The sequence below is a fragment of the Melospiza georgiana genome, chromosome 26 (assembly GCF_028018845.1).
Source record: "Melospiza georgiana isolate bMelGeo1 chromosome 26, bMelGeo1.pri, whole genome shotgun sequence".
In the NCBI taxonomy this organism is placed as follows: domain Eukaryota; kingdom Metazoa; phylum Chordata; class Aves; order Passeriformes; family Passerellidae; genus Melospiza; species Melospiza georgiana.
Window position 1 is genome coordinate 6,092,391 of NC_080455.1, and position 14,882 is coordinate 6,107,272.

Sequence of the window (14,882 nt, forward strand, 5' to 3'; positions counted from 1 at the left end):
ATTTAGGGACCACGTGGGGGCCTCAGCCATCACCCCAGGGCCTGTGTCCCCTCAGCCAGGATCTGTGTCCCCTCAGCCAGGATCTGTGTCCCCTCAGCCTGGGGCTGTGTCCCCTCAGCCTGGGCCTGTGTCCCCTCGGCCTGGGCCTGTGTCCCCTCAGCCTGGGTCTGTGTCCCCTCAGCCTGGGCCTGTGTCCCCTCAGCCAGGGTCTGTGTCCCCTCAGCCAGGGTCTGTGTCCCCTCAGCCTGGGCCTGTGTCCCCTCAGCCTGGATCTGTGTCCCCTCAGCCTGGGCCTGTGTCCCCTCAGCCAGGGTCTGTGTCCCCTCAGCCAGGGTCTGTGTCCCCTCAGCCTGGGCCTGTGTCCCCTCAGCCAGGGTCTGTGTCCCCTCAGCCTGGGCCTGTGGCCAGAGCTGCTTTGCCCCCTGGAAATGGATTATTTTGCAGCTCTCCTCTTAATTTAGGAAGCTGCAGGTGGCTACTTTGATTGTTATGGTTTGATCCCAAAATCCAGCTGCTGGCTCGATGGAGCCCTGTGTGTGAGGACCTCGTGTCCCTGTGCTCCTCCATGTCCCAGAGGAAGGAGGAATGAGCTGTGGGGGCTGAGTTTCAGATCCCCTGAGTGTGCAGAGCAGCTGCTGCCAGTACAGGATGCCTTGTTGTGGTTGAATTTAGCAGAATGAAGAATTTTCCCCTATTTTCACACAGTGGGCCCCTGTCAGGAGGTACAAAAAGCAGCAGTTTGGATGCTGCAGGGATAATCCTTCCTGCTCTCTGCTCCAGCTCCTTGTGGCTCTGCTCTTTTCCAGCCCAGGGAGCTGTGAATGGCTCAGCAGGCATTTAAAGCAGCCCAGTGCCTGCTCAGGTCCTGTCTTTTCTGCTTGTCACCATCAGCACGAGCTTTGTCACCCCCAGCCAGGTTCTGCAGCCCAGGCCCTGCTGAGAACATTCCCAAGGCTCTCTTGAAAACCTCAGCTCATTGAGAGACCAAAGATGAAACCAGGCCAGGGCAAAACATGTAAGAGCTGAACTAGTGGAAATCAATTAAAATAAAACCCACAGAAAGGGCAGGGATAGTGTGCTGATCACCTCAGGAAATAAAGCTTCAAAATAGATTAAAATGTGACTAATTTAAGCAATAATTTAGCCTGTAGCCTGGGTTAAGTTTGGCACATGAGTAATTTGGCCATCAGACCAGAGCTGCTGGTTGGTTCCAGGTGGAACCATTGCTGAGCTTTTTCCCTTTCAGTCCCATTTAGAGGTTGAAGAAAATAATTCCACATGCACTAGAGATTTAACAAATAGCCACAAGGTCAAAGCAGTCATTGGTATTTTAAACTGTAGGAATTTTAATACCTTTTTAGACTAGATTGATAAATTCTTTAATGGAGAAGGAGGGAGGCAGAACCACCACTGGGCTGTACAGCTGCCTCTGCAGTGCCCAGTTTCCAGGTGCTAAAATTGAGGGATGGAGAGTTCTGAGATGATTTTGAAGGGTTATTTTAGCATTTCTGTGGGTGGGGGAGTGCCCTGTCCGTGTTTGGGGTGTCCTCAGCTCTGAAATTCTAGTTCCAAACCAAACAAAGCAAACAAAAACTTCACTGTGTTTCTGCAGAAGGATTTCTCAAGGGTATCAGGAAATGGAAATGGATACAAAAAGCCACCCCCCCAAAAAAAAACCAATCAAAAAAAAATCCAAACTGTGTATATATCTATGTATATACATGACTATCTCTCTATAGAGGGCACTTTGCAGGAACACTGTGCTGTACTGATCTCGAAATCTCTGCCTGCCTGTGTCTCTTACACCTTTTGCATCGCTGTTCTCTTTGTTTTAGGGGAAAAAATTAGATTACACCTTGTCAAATTAAAATAACAAAAACTAAACCAGTCAAGTCTGTGTTTAAAATTACAGAGCTGCGTGAAAAACAATTGGATTCTGATTATTTTCTGTTCAATCCTGTAAAAAAAAACAACAGGAAAAACAAAAAAAAGAATTGCAAAAGACCAGAGATGTTCAGCCAGCCTGTCGCTCAGCTAATGTGGTTTTTTAAGTGAAAAGCAACAATTATTGGGAAGGTAATGGATTTCCTCCAGACCAAATCCAAGCCTTGGTCTCATTCTTTATTTATCTACCTATTTACGTATTTATTTTCTTTGCTGTGAAGGAAATGAGGAAGGAGATGGGCAGGAGGAGGGAAGCTTCTCATCCTGTGGAGGGGCAGAGGTCGGAAATCCAAAGCCCAAAAGGTCTCAGCCCAGGGGAATGAGCCTGGAATTGGGACAGGGAGAGGCAGAGGCGGCTGCACGGACACGCAGGGGCAGGGACAGACCACATTTGGGAGGGGAGGACAGGTGTAATCTAAGCTTCACTAATAATGTAGAGGCTGCACATTATTTTGGCACCCTTTCCCCTACCCCTCCTCATTTTGGAGCAAGACGGAATGACTCCTGTCTCCCCAAAATGGCCAATAATGTCCGCCTTCTCACCTCATTTGGAGCAGCAGCTTGCTGAGTGTCAAAATGTTTAATACCATTTGGTTTTGTTTGGTGCTTTCAACCAGTCACTTCACTTTCTTTCGTTTCCTTTTTTCGATTGATTTCTTCTTTAAGGTATAAGATGCATTTCTCTTTGAGTTGGTTTAATGTGAATCGGGGTTTGAAGTGACAGGTTCTTGTCCAGGACATTCTCCTTTCCCCTCCTCCAACATTTTTTCTCTCTGAGGGAATCTGGAAGGGGCTTTAAAAGAGCAGCTGGTGGGGTTCCTCAGCACAAACTGGTTGGTCCTCAGGTTTCTCTCATTAGCAGCATCATGGGAACACATTTTAAGGATGGATTTTGGTGTTGCAAAAGTCAACCCTGGACCTCCCAGTGTTTCTTCCAATCAGGTCTGTAAATCTTGCAAAAACACCTCTCACCTTGTGGACCCTGAGTGGTGGTGGGGAACCTGAGCCATGCTGATTGGGACCAAAAAAAGCCAAAAATGCCACTCACAGAACACAAACTGGGTCAATCTCTGCCTCCATGAGCAGCAACAAAACCAATTGGCTGCCCAAGGGTGTGAAAAGTTATGGATCTGTTCTGTTTCTAAAGAAGAGCACAATTTGGGGTGCAGATTTGCAGTGTGAAATGCTTATCCAACAATTAAACAGACTCATAACTAACTGCACTTACAAAATTTTCCTGTGCCTCTGAAATGGCTTCTCTGCATTGAAATCATTTAATTGCATCCCAAACATCCAGCTCCAGTCCTGGAATCTGGTTCTCTCCGTAACAAGCTGTATCCTTGTTTGAAAAAAAAGCTCCTGAGAGTTTTTTGGCCATGGACAATGTCTGTTTGTGTGTGCCTGCCTGTGTGTGTCTGTCGGGAGCTGTTGCACATGGAGCATGCACATCCGTGTACGCATGCGGGGTCTGCCAAAGCTGGCCTGGAAACCAAACACCCCTGGAACTCAGGGAAGGTCCTTCTTGCACCAGAAACTGGGAAAAGTGTTATTAGGCAAGTGTTTATAAAGCAGAGCCCTGACTGCCCCATCCCAGTGTTTCCTTTCCAGAGAGGGCAGTTCTGTTCTTCCCGATCCTTTGAAAGTGCTGCATAGCAAAATGGAAGGGATCTCTTCACCTGATTTTTTTCCTTGTGAAATTCCCCTCCTTCAGCTGCTGTGGAGCTGGACCCAGAGCTGGAATTGGTGTTGATTCCATCTCCAGCTTCCTTTCCGCCACAGCTCTCCTCCTCCTGAGCCTTGACCTGAAGGCTGACCCAGAGATTCTCAGCTTGACAAATTCCCTGTCTCCGGCCAAATGCAAATGTTACAGCAATTAAAATAAGCAGCAGCCTGATGGCTCTGGGTAGCCAGAGATGAACCCTGTGCCTTATTGTGCTTCTCACAGCAGGGCTGTATCCAGGGGACTCTCTGAGGTCCCCAACATTTAACTGGAGTTCTTTTCCCATCCTAGATCGGTGTGTGGATGTTGGTATATCTGTGCACACAGGAGAATCTAGTTTTTTTTTAAACCAGGATGCACCAAGGAAGTGCTGCTGCCTGTTTTGGGCTCCTATCAGCCCTAATCCAAATTCTCCCTCCTTGTGGAAGGGGTGGTGCTGAGTGCTTCCCTTGGAGGGGGACAAATGCCACTAAACCAGCCCAAAGTAAGGATCCCTGAGACCCCAGGGCTGACCTGCACCCTGGGAGCTGTCAGGAGGAGGGCAGGGCTGCTCTTTTTGGGAACGTGCTCTGTGCAGCCCCTGAGCTTGTGTTTTGTGAGTGGATTTCTCCTTCCCTGCCCAAAACCACAGGCAGGAACAGTGGGTTCCCTTCAGACTCCGATTCTCAGCACTCCGCCCTACATCAGATGATGCTTTTCAGTTATTAAATTCTGGTTTGTTCTTTCTTTTTCTTTTCTTGTTTTTTTTTTTTTTTTTTTTAATTTTATTTTATTTTATTTTTTCCCTTTCTGTTTTCAGTTGGGTTTCATTTCTTTGCGATTAGCTTCGGTTTGGATTAATTGTCTTGTTCTGTTCCCATGACAACTCAGTGTTTGCATCCCACCTGCCGTTGTTTGTTGCTGTTGATGCTGTTTGCTGCCCGGATCCTGTCCGGACGTGTCTCCCCATTCCTCCTCACCTTTCCCACCTTGCCTCCCCTCTCCAGAAGGTCACCTACCAGCCCCCCCTCAGAAGAGTCATCCCCACCCCAAGATCTGTCTGCATGTTGACCCCACTTGTTTCTTTCCGAGTTCTCTCCATCTTGTCTCAGACTGTGACAGGTGTGGTTTCCACCTGGCTCCATTTTCTGAAGTGTGGCACTTCTGGGAGCAGTGGGAAGCAGGATGGAGTGGGGAGCAGGGGTGCACCCTCGTGGCTAGGGCTGAGTGTTCTCCGTCATGGCAGGAGGGAGCAAGGAGCAGCTTGCCTGATCCTTTGAGCCAGAGCTGGAGCAAACACCTCCCCACAGCTTTCTGCAGCTAGAAAATCATCTTCTAGTGTCAGTGGCCAGGTGAGCTCGCAGCCCCTCCCTCCACATCCCCATCCTTCTCCCAGCTGAGGGCATGCCCCCCGTTCTCTCTGCAAATCCCTGCATGCAGGAATTCCCTTTGTCCCCTCTGAGCTCCTAATGCCACCAGTCTGGAAGTCTTCTCTTCCTTGCCTCCCAGTGCTGGCTCCTGGCTTACTGGTTCTCACAGAGAAGGGTCTGACAGCCCAATGGCGAGAGCAGACCTTGCTGTGACAATGTCCCCTGTCACCCTGCAGGGGCTGCAGTTGGCTTTTGTTTGCCAAAGCCCCACTAAACGGCGAACAGCCTCTCCTGGCGGCGCCCTTCCCCTTGGAAAAGATCCACAAAGCTGCAAGACAAACACCAGCAAGCCCCAAGACAGTTCCAGGGGACATCTGAAGGCACTGGGAGGGACGATGGCAGGCTCAGCCCTGCCGTCCTTTGCTTTGCTTTGGCACGAGGCAAAGCCACCAAGCTTTGGAGAGGTTGTGCAGAGGTTATCTGGGAACAGACAGCAGGAACAGGGAGATCTCAGCCCCCCAGACCCTCCTGCCCCTCGCCCACCTGCCTGTGACAGCTCCTGCATGGTTGTCCCTGGAGCTGGAGGAACCCTGCACCCCTGCTCCCCTCCAGCTGCTGCAGTTCCTGCATTTTCCCCAGGTCCTGTCTCCTTTTGTCTTTCTTGTGGGAGGAGACCCTGCCCTCAGCCCCCTCCTTAGACCCTCTCTGATCCACACACATTCTCCTTTGTCCATTCCCCTGCTTTCCCCCCTTAGGAAGGGCACCCAACATCCCTCCAGGCAGCCCAGGCAGCTCAGAAAATGGAGCCAAGGAAACCACAGCCTCCCCTTTGCGTCCATGTTCTTCCTGTGTAAGGTCTGGAAGCTGCATCCACCTCTCTGCTAAGGAGATGCACAGAACATGTCACTGTTTTCTCAACGTTAAAAGTTTCATTACCTTGTTTTTCTTATTAATTCTATTCTATTTATTATTCCGCCAGGGCTGAGATGTGACAATGTGAGCCACCACATTGAGTCACATCAGCTAGAAAAAGTATGCAGCATTAAAGTGGGTTTCCCCCTCCCCTCCCTCTCTCTCTCTCTTCTTTCTCCCTTCCCCTCTTGTTCTCCTTCTCCTGGTCTTCCTTCCTTTCTCTGTCGCTCACTTTCTATCCAGTATCCATGTGGGCATTTGCTACCGCCCAGAAATTATATTTCTCTGCATTTTCCTCTCTCTTTCTCTCTTTCTCTCTCTCTCTTTTTTACCTATTTTGCATGATGTTTGTGACTCTGAGAGCTGCATCTATCGATGGAACCGTGTCAGATCTTAAAGAGGCTTCGTTAGGGTTTCTATACCCGAAAACCACAAAAATTTCATTAGAGTTTCTCATCTTTTCCACACTCTCTCTCGCTCCAGGGGGGCTGTGTTCCCCTGGACGCTTCTCACACGCAGACACCAACCAAATTCTGTCCCGCTCCGGGGACTCCCTCTCCTCCCTCGTTTGTCCTTTCGCCTTTCACTTCTCAAGTGGAGTGTCTGGAGTCTGGGGATGCGATCCTTCTCTCTTTGTTGGATTCTCTGGGTCCAACAAGGCAAAACGTTGAGAAGTTTCCGTCCCCATCCCAACCTTCTCCTGGCCCCCCACCCCACGTCTGCAGCAGCCCCGGGTGGGAGAGGGCCCCTCTCTGGAGGGGGCGCCTGCACCACGCCGGGTGCTGGTGGAGGGGCTGTTCCTCAGGAGAAGGGGGTCAGGACCCAGACCCCACAGGAGAGAGAGGGAGGAGCAGGTTCCCAGGGTGTGGAGCGGGGAGCTGGGGGCCCCAGAGGCCACGGAGGAGAAGTTTGGGCTCTCGCCATGCCAGCTCTTGCCAGTAAAGATGAGAAATTGCTAATAAATTTTTGTGTATTTATCTGTGCTGTGATGGGTCTAATCTTGATCAATGGAACCCTGTTGCTATGAAATATCGCTTTTATGTCTATATTCTATATATTGTTTGTGAAGTACGAATTTATTTGGAGTTTATTTTTTTGGTTTTCGGTTTTTGATTTTTTAATTTCTTTGCCTTTTTGTTTTGTTTTTAATGAAGGAAGAAAATAAACTGTGACAAACCCCATCTATATTTAAATTATCTTTTACTCTTTTTTCTTTTTCTCCTTTCTTTTCTTTCCTTTCCTTTCCTTTTCTTTTTTTTTTTTTTTTTTTTTTTACTTTTAATTTTTTTTCCCCCCCCTCTTCGTTTTTCTGTTCGTTCGTTTGTTTTTGGTTTTGCTTTTCCGTTTTGTTTTTTTGTTACCTCTGTGCGTCTCGTCCACAGTTCGCCGTGTGGCCCCTCGCTTCTCCATCCTCCCTGTCAGCCATGAAATCATGCCCGGGGGCAACGTCAACATCACCTGCGTGGCCGTGGGGTCGCCCATGCCCTACGTGAAGTGGATGCAGGGAGCAGAGGACCTGACGCCCGAGGATGACATGCCCGTGGGCAGGAACGTCCTGGAGCTCACGGACGTCAAGGACTCTGCCAACTACACCTGCGTGGCCATGTCCAGCCTGGGAGTCATAGAAGCCGTGGCCCAGATCACGGTGAAATGTAAGGGAGTGGGAGCAGGGTGCTGAGTGCACGTGTGGGAGTGGGCACGGCCGGAGCTGAGTGTGCCAGCATGAGCGCAGGGATGCCCTGGGCACGTGTCCTGCTCGTGCATGGGAGCCTTGGTGGGGCCTGTGGCAGAGTGGGAACGTGCCGTGGTTTGTGCCTGTGGCATCGTGCGTCTGCATGGGGAGAGCCTGGGACTGCCTGACCTGCACAGGGAACACGGTCCTGCATGGCCAGGTGTCCTGCACAAGTGGGGTTTGTGTGTGCACGGACAGGGACAGTCCTGCATGAATGGGGGGTGTGTGTGCATGGATAGGGACAGTTCTGCATGTCCTGGTGCTCCTGCACAAATGGAGTGTGTGTGTGCATGGACAGGGACAATCCTGTATGGCCGGGTGTCCTGCATGAACGGAATGTGTGTCCATGGATAGAGACACAGTCCTGCATGTCCTGGTGCACAAGTGGGATGTGTGTGCATGGACAGGGACAGTCGTGCATGTCCTGGTGCTCCTGCACAAATGGGCTCTGTGTGTGCATGGACAGGGACAGTCCTGCATGGCCAGGTGTCCTGCATGAATGGGATATGTGTGTCCATGGATAGGGACACAGTTCTGCATGTCCACGTCAACTGGGATGTGTGTGCATGGCCAGGGACACCATGTCTGTATCATGGGCACCTGGCTGCAGGAGTGTCAGTCCCTGTGCTTACCTGTGCAGGACAGACCTGTGCACCATGGGTGCCCTTTGCTGGGATCTGTGCATGTCCTCGGGGATCCCCCACACAGGGAAACCCACAGTGGAGGGGAAGCTGGTGGCTGGAGACCTTCCCTGGCTTTAGGACACCTGAGCTGCTTGTTATGAAGAAAACTGGCTCAAATCCCCGCATGCTGTGTCTGTGCTGACAAATGAGGCTGGCTGGGCACTGTGCAAGGAGCCTTGGATGGCTTGGAGCCTGCATGCCATCCTGTTCCAAGGCCTGAGATTCAGCCAAGGCCCTGAGGATCTCTGGCATGTGCACCCTTGCAGTAGAGCTTAGTTCCAGCATCTTAGTGGCCGTTGTTGCCTCAGCAAGATGGGGAATAAGCCCAGCTTCCAGCTAGTGATTCCCAGGAGGAGCACGGGTGCCATCTTCAATCTATTCTGTCCTCAGCAGGGGAGTATTAAACCCAAGCAGGAACCCCTGAGGTTGGGTGAGTGTAGAGCTCTGTGTGAGCTGCTGTCTGCTCCAAGTACTGGTGTTGCCCGTGAGGGATCTGGGAGAGGCGGGGTGGGAAAGGATCCCAGGGTGGGGGAGAGGAGAAACACTTGGGAGAAAGGGAGGGATAAAGAAAAAGAAAAAAAAACCAATCCTGTTGTATCAGTGATCTGTCTGAGGAAGGTCTGACAGGAGGAATGAGTAGGGGCTAGAGAATCTTGGCATGACCCATTCTGAGCTGCTGCACGGGCAGTGGGGCTCTCATGCCAGCAGAAGGATGCCTGGGGCTGGACTCAGGTGCTCTTTATTTTCCTCAGTATTTCCTTCCTTCCTTTTTTTCCCTGTCTTACCCCCTCAATCTAAAAAGCTGCTGTGTAGGGCAGACTGCTTCTGCTTCCAACTCTCCCATCTCCTCACATGGGGAATCTCACCCTGCTGGTACCTTCTGTCTTTTGTAATTTTGTTTGGATCCTGTTCCCTGCACTGTTCCTGTGTGTGAGCTCTCCTGGGCAGAAGGTGAAAGGAGAAGTTTGAGCTTTACTGAGACCAGGTCTAGAGAAGTCAGGCTTCAAGGCCAGGTTGGAAAGGGCTTGGAGCCACCTGGGCCAGTGGAAAGTGTCCACTGGATGGGCTTTAAGGCCCCTTTCAACCCAAAACATTCCGGGATTCCATGATAAGAAGAAGTTGATAAGGAGGGTTGAAAAGGGTCTGAAGTGTGCAGTGAGGACTGCACATGAAGCTTGAGAACAGGTGAAGTGAGAACAGGTATCAGGTGCAGTTCAAGTGCTGAGCAGTCCCCAGCAGGCTCAGGGGGGACTCCCTGAGGGGAGATGGGGATTAACACAGTTTGTGCCTTGAGGGGAACCCTTCCCACCATTTCTGGAGATTTGTTCTGGAGAGCAGAGCCTGTCCTGTGCTGTTCCTTGCCTTTGGAGGCTCAGCAGAGATGTGAGCACGTGCTGGGAAGGAGCTGAGGAGCTGCTCTCCCTCCCTGCCCTGCGAGGGTGGATGTGCAGCTGAAGCCTGTGCTAATGATTCCAGATGTTTAGCTGAACACTTTGCCTTTGATGGAGCAGTTTAAGGAGGATAATAGAGTGGATAACTAGGTTCCTCATGTTCCAGCAGCACTTCCCTGAGCTGCTGGGATTGGTGCTGTGCCTCCGGCTCCTGCAGCCCTCACCAGACCAATTAGGTGCCATTTCAGCATCTGTGGTTTTTTTTAAATGCCTGTTCTTCCTGATTCTCAGCACTTCCCAAGGCTCCTGGGACGCCAGTGGTGACAGAGACAACAGCAACGAGTATCACCATCACCTGGGACTCTGGCAACCCAGACCCCGTGTCCTACTATGTCATTGAGTACAAGTCCAAGAGCCAGGACGGACCCTACCAGATCAAGGAGGACATCACCACCACGCGCTACAGCATCGGGGGGCTCAGCCCCAACTCCGAGTACGAGATCTGGGTGTCTGCAGTCAACAGCATCGGGCAGGGCCCCCCCAGCGAGTCGGTGGTCACCCGCACGGGGGAGCAGGCCCCTGCCAGCGCCCCCCGCAACGTGCAGGGCCGCATGCTGAGCAGCACCACCATGATCATCCAGTGGGAGGAACCGGTGGAGCCCAACGGGCAGATCCGCGGCTACCGCGTCTATTACACCATGGAGCCCGAGCAGCCCGTCAGCAACTGGCAGAAGCACAACGTGGATGACAGCCTGCTGACCACCGTGGGCAGCCTCCTGGAGGATGAGACCTACACCGTCAGAGTGCTGGCCTTCACCTCCGTGGGGGACGGGCCCCTGTCCGACCCCATCCAGGTTAAGACGCAGCAAGGAGGTGAGCACCTGTGTGGCTGAGCTGGGCTGTGGGGAGGAGAGCTGCTGGTTGGATTTGGAGGTTTAGATGTGATGTTGGGAAGGAATTATTTACTTGGAGGGTGGGGAGGACCTGGCACGGGGTGCCCAGAGAAGATGTGGCTGCACCATGATCCCTGGAAGTGTCCAGGGCCAGGCTGGACAGGGCTTGGAGCAGCCTGGGATAGTGAAAGGTGTCCCTGCTCAGGGAACTGGATGAACTTCATGGTCTCTTCCAACCCAAACCATTCCATGATTCTAAATGTCTTTAACAGATGTAAAAGTGCCCAGGTAGTAGTGACAATTTAACTCTACCTGAAATACCCAGGAACTACTTTGTCAGAGATGAGTGGGGAATGAGCCTTATGTGTTGAGCTGCAGACACAAGGTGTTTTATCACGGGCTGTCACCCAGCACATTTTTGGCTTGGGGTATGGGAGGAAACCCTGTGCCCTCAATGGGCTGCTCATGGGCTTCCTCCTTCCAGAATCTTATAATACTGGGATTGATGGGAAGGGTTGTATTCTGCACTGCCGAGAAAGAGGCATATGATCCACTGGGATTCTTCCATCTCTAGCAGCTCTGCTCACACTGGAGTCCTGCAGTGGGATGTAACTCCACAGCTTTAGAGGCAGGACCTGCCCACGCTGCAGTGTGGCATTTTGCTGCTGACGTGCTCTTCCCACACAGGCTTTGAAGAAAACAGGGCATGAGCCTCCAAATTAGCCAAGTTAATGTGGTTTCTCCTGTTTCTCACCTTGCCTCCTGTGCCCCATTGGCTCCCTCTCTGTACCAGTTCCCGGGCAGCCGATGAACTTCCGAGCAGAAGCCAAGACCGAGACGAGCATTGTGCTGTCGTGGAGCCCCCCACGCCAGGAGATCATAGTGAAGTACGAGCTCCTCTACAAGGAGGGAGACCACAGCAAGGAGGTGAGCCCAAAGTGCAGCAGGGTTGGGACCAAGGAGCTCCCCGGCCCTGCCGTGGAGCGAGGGGAGCAGGGCAGTGTCTCTGGGCAGGCCTCACCTCTGCTGCCTGTTGTTTGGGTTTATTTTTCTCTTCCCCCCTCGCCCACCCCCAGGTGCTGAAGAACTTCGAGCCCACGACGTCGTTCACGGTGGAAGGCCTGAAGCCCAACACTGAGTATGTCTTCCGGCTGGCCGCCCGCTCGGCCCTGGGGCTGGGGGCCTTCACCCCGGAGGTCCGAGAGCGCACCTTGCAGTCTAGTAGGTGTCTCTCCTTTCCCACCCTTCTCTGAGGGCACCACGGTCAGGGAGCCAGACATGGTGGGCACAGGGGGACGGAGCTGGGGGCTCCACTTCGCTCCAGGGAGGGGGGGACACCTTTGGGAGCTGCTGCCCTCTCCCCTCACCGCTCCAGCTAGCTGAGACGTGAGCCAGGAGCAGAGCTGGGCTCTGGGGTGCTGGGGCTGGGCAGCACCGTCCTCTCGTGGTGGCCATGCTGGCCATGGTGCTGAGCATGCTCAGGGGATGGCAGGGATGGCAGCCACAGCCTGTCCCACACAAGCCCAGCGCTGCCAGGAAGGGGAAGAGGGAGGGAGAGGAGCAGGGAAGGTGATTGTTCACAGGCCCAGCCTTCCCCAGCCTTTGGGGAAGCAGTCCCCATGCTCTTGTCCATGAGCACCTCCACAGCCAAGGGGAGGAAGGCCTGGAGCTCTGGGAATGGCCCCGTTTGGGCTCCAGCAGAGCAGAAGAGAGGAGCCCTGTGGAGGCTGATGACACCAGGATGGAGTGTATGCAACTCAAAACGTGCTGGTTTTAGTTTAATGGATTGTCTCCCTTCGCTGTTGCCCTGGGGACAATAACCCTGGATGGCAATATTTCAACCTGGGCTTTTCACAGATCTTTGCTTTTAAATGAGGTGTTTTTTCACTGCATGAGTGGCTGTGGCAGCTGTTCTTTGTGTTTTCTGTCTCCTCTCATCTCTACTAAATCACTCTGCTGCAGTTTGGAGTAGCCGGGAGCAGAACTAACTCAGAAGTGGCTCTGGTCACCAGTGTGAGGAGGGAGAGCCCTGCTCCCATCCCTCAGAGTCCCTAACAAGGGGGAGCAGCAGGCTCTCGGCTGGGCTTTTTAATTGTCACATCCTGCTGTCTCTCCCTTTCCCTGTCTCCTTCTCTTTCTGTCCCCTGAGGAGTGGGAAGAAAGGGGAGTCTGTTTCTGCATAGACAGAATTCCTTACTGGGGCTTTCTCAGGCCTGCACTCCATTCAAAGATTTTTTTGGTTTTTCTTTCCTTCAAATGTTTTTCCCCTTTTTTCTTTCTTTTTTTTTTCTCCATACTCTCTCTACGTTTCATAGGAAAATCCTTTCCTGACTCTGCTGCACATCTGCTGGTTCTGATCCCAGTGTGGTACTGTCAGAGGGAGCATCTCTGTGGGGTGGGGGAAATGAACTGAAAGGACCTGAAAAATAAGTGTTAAACTTACACTCTGCTTCTGTTTTTCAAGGGGTTTCTCTCCTTGAGACCTGTGGGGATGGGAGGCAAAGATGGTCTGGGATTTGTGCTTTCTGGTTCAATAAAACAAGCTGGAAGAGGGGTGTGGCAGCTGGTGGCAGTAGGCCTCAGTGAAAATTTGTCCCTTAAGGGTGAGGAAAAGGGGATCTGGGAAAAGGGAAAGCTTTGGGGCTTTTTCTAACTTGGCATCTGCCCAGAACACGGACGGATTTCTCTCTCTGTAGCTCAGCTTTCATGGGGAGAGTCTCATTATTTTAATGCTCTTAAGAACATCAGCTGGGAGCTGTCAGTGTCCTGTAACACGGTGAAACATTTTTTCCTGGCTGGCTGTTGGAGGAACGAGTCAATTCTCCCTGCTCCGGGTGACATCCTTCGGCTCACAGACCTTCTGGCTCGGGACAGGCTTTTGTGTCTTCCCTCCTCAGCTCCTTTTCCGTTCAGCTCCTCCTTGGCCTGCTCCATGCCTCTTCTTTCTTCTCTCTCTGCTCTCTGCTTGCCTGCCTGCATGCCCTGCGCCCAGATGAGCCAGCTCCCTGCTGTCCCTCTCCCTGGCTGGGCCATGTCACACCACGGTGGCATCTTGTCCCTGGAGTGACAGAGCCTCTCCCTGCTCTGCCTTCTGCTCCTGCCGTCCCCTCTCAGCACCCACCCGCATGTGGCATCCCCTCCCTGCACCTCCCTGCCAGGGTGGCTCCTCCTGAGCATCATAACCCAAGTAAAATCCATTAAACTAAAGGTAAAGTATCTTTTTCTTCTTGAAGTGGCTGGGTTTTAACTCTTCAAGTACCAGAGACATAGCTTGTAAAACGAACAAAACAGACTCTCATGGCTGGGAGAAGCTGGTTGCCCTTTCTGGTTAGCTATGACCTTCCCAGGCTCCCTGGCAACTCTCCCACTGGGAAATTCCAGAGGGCAAAGCGTGCTCAGCAGGCAGGGGTGGCAGGGTGGGTGCTGTGAGGCTGCCCGTGCAGGTGTACAGGAACAATGGGCCTTTCTCACCCTCTGTTCCTGCCCAAGGAAGGATTTCCCCCCACGTAGCTCCGCTCTCCCTCCTGTCCCCCTCCTCACAGAACACCAAGTGAATGAAATCCCCAAAGTCTATGGTACCTAAAGGGTTAAAAAACATGATCTTGTGCAAGGTCAGTAAGGGTCATTCTTGTGGCTTGGACAGTCAACTTTAAAGCATGTAAAAGGTGCAGCTCAGGTGAGTACTGGCTGGTCTCAAGCAGATTCACAAATACAGTCCACCCTGTGGCTGCAGGCTCACCGCTGGTGGCTCTGCACACACTCCCAGACGTCCTGGAGCCCTGGGAGGGTGGGGAGGGGTCCCAAAAGGCTGGTGGGAGCAGCCAGCAGGCCAAGGCAGAGCTCTCCTGCCTGGGGGCTCCTGGCTGAGCCCAGGGAGGGGCTGCTTGCAGAGCTGAGCTCGCAGCCCCGCTGGGGTTGGTGGCACTGGGCTCCTGGCGCTGTCCCCAGCGTCCCCAGGGTCACACAGGTTGGGCTGGATTGTGAAGGGAACAGGGCCATGAGCTCCCAGAGGCGTGTCCAGCGTGGCCAGCCAGCACCCCTGGCTGTTCTCCTCCGACGGGGAGGGGGCCAGGCAGCCCCTGGGCCTTCTCCCCCATCACCCACCCCCAACCCTGCCTCTCTGACCAGAGAAAGTGCAAAACCATCCCAAAAGGAGGCCTCACCCCAGGGCCTCTCAGTAGGTCCCTGTGCTGGAGCGTAGAGGGTGAGTGAGCGAGCGTGGCAGCGCAGACAGTGAGCCCAGGGCCAGCTGGAGCTG

At 52.7% G+C, this 14,882-nt stretch overlaps 1 protein-coding gene across 8 annotated transcripts in view; it reads left to right on the plus strand.

Moving 5' to 3' along the window:
• The window catches only part of PTPRS (protein tyrosine phosphatase receptor type S), a 154,872-nt gene that overhangs the window by 99,888 nt on the left and 40,102 nt on the right, over positions 1-14,882 (plus strand). For all 8 annotated transcript variants that reach the window (XM_058041022.1, XM_058041026.1, XM_058041025.1 and 5 more), the window contains 4 exons: positions 7,308-7,577; positions 10,023-10,604; positions 11,418-11,551; positions 11,701-11,845. In XM_058041022.1, the coding sequence (XP_057897005.1) occupies positions 7,308-7,577; positions 10,023-10,604; positions 11,418-11,551; positions 11,701-11,845 (1,131 nt within the window). The remainder of the gene's footprint in view (positions 1-7,307; positions 7,578-10,022; positions 10,605-11,417; positions 11,552-11,700; positions 11,846-14,882) is intronic.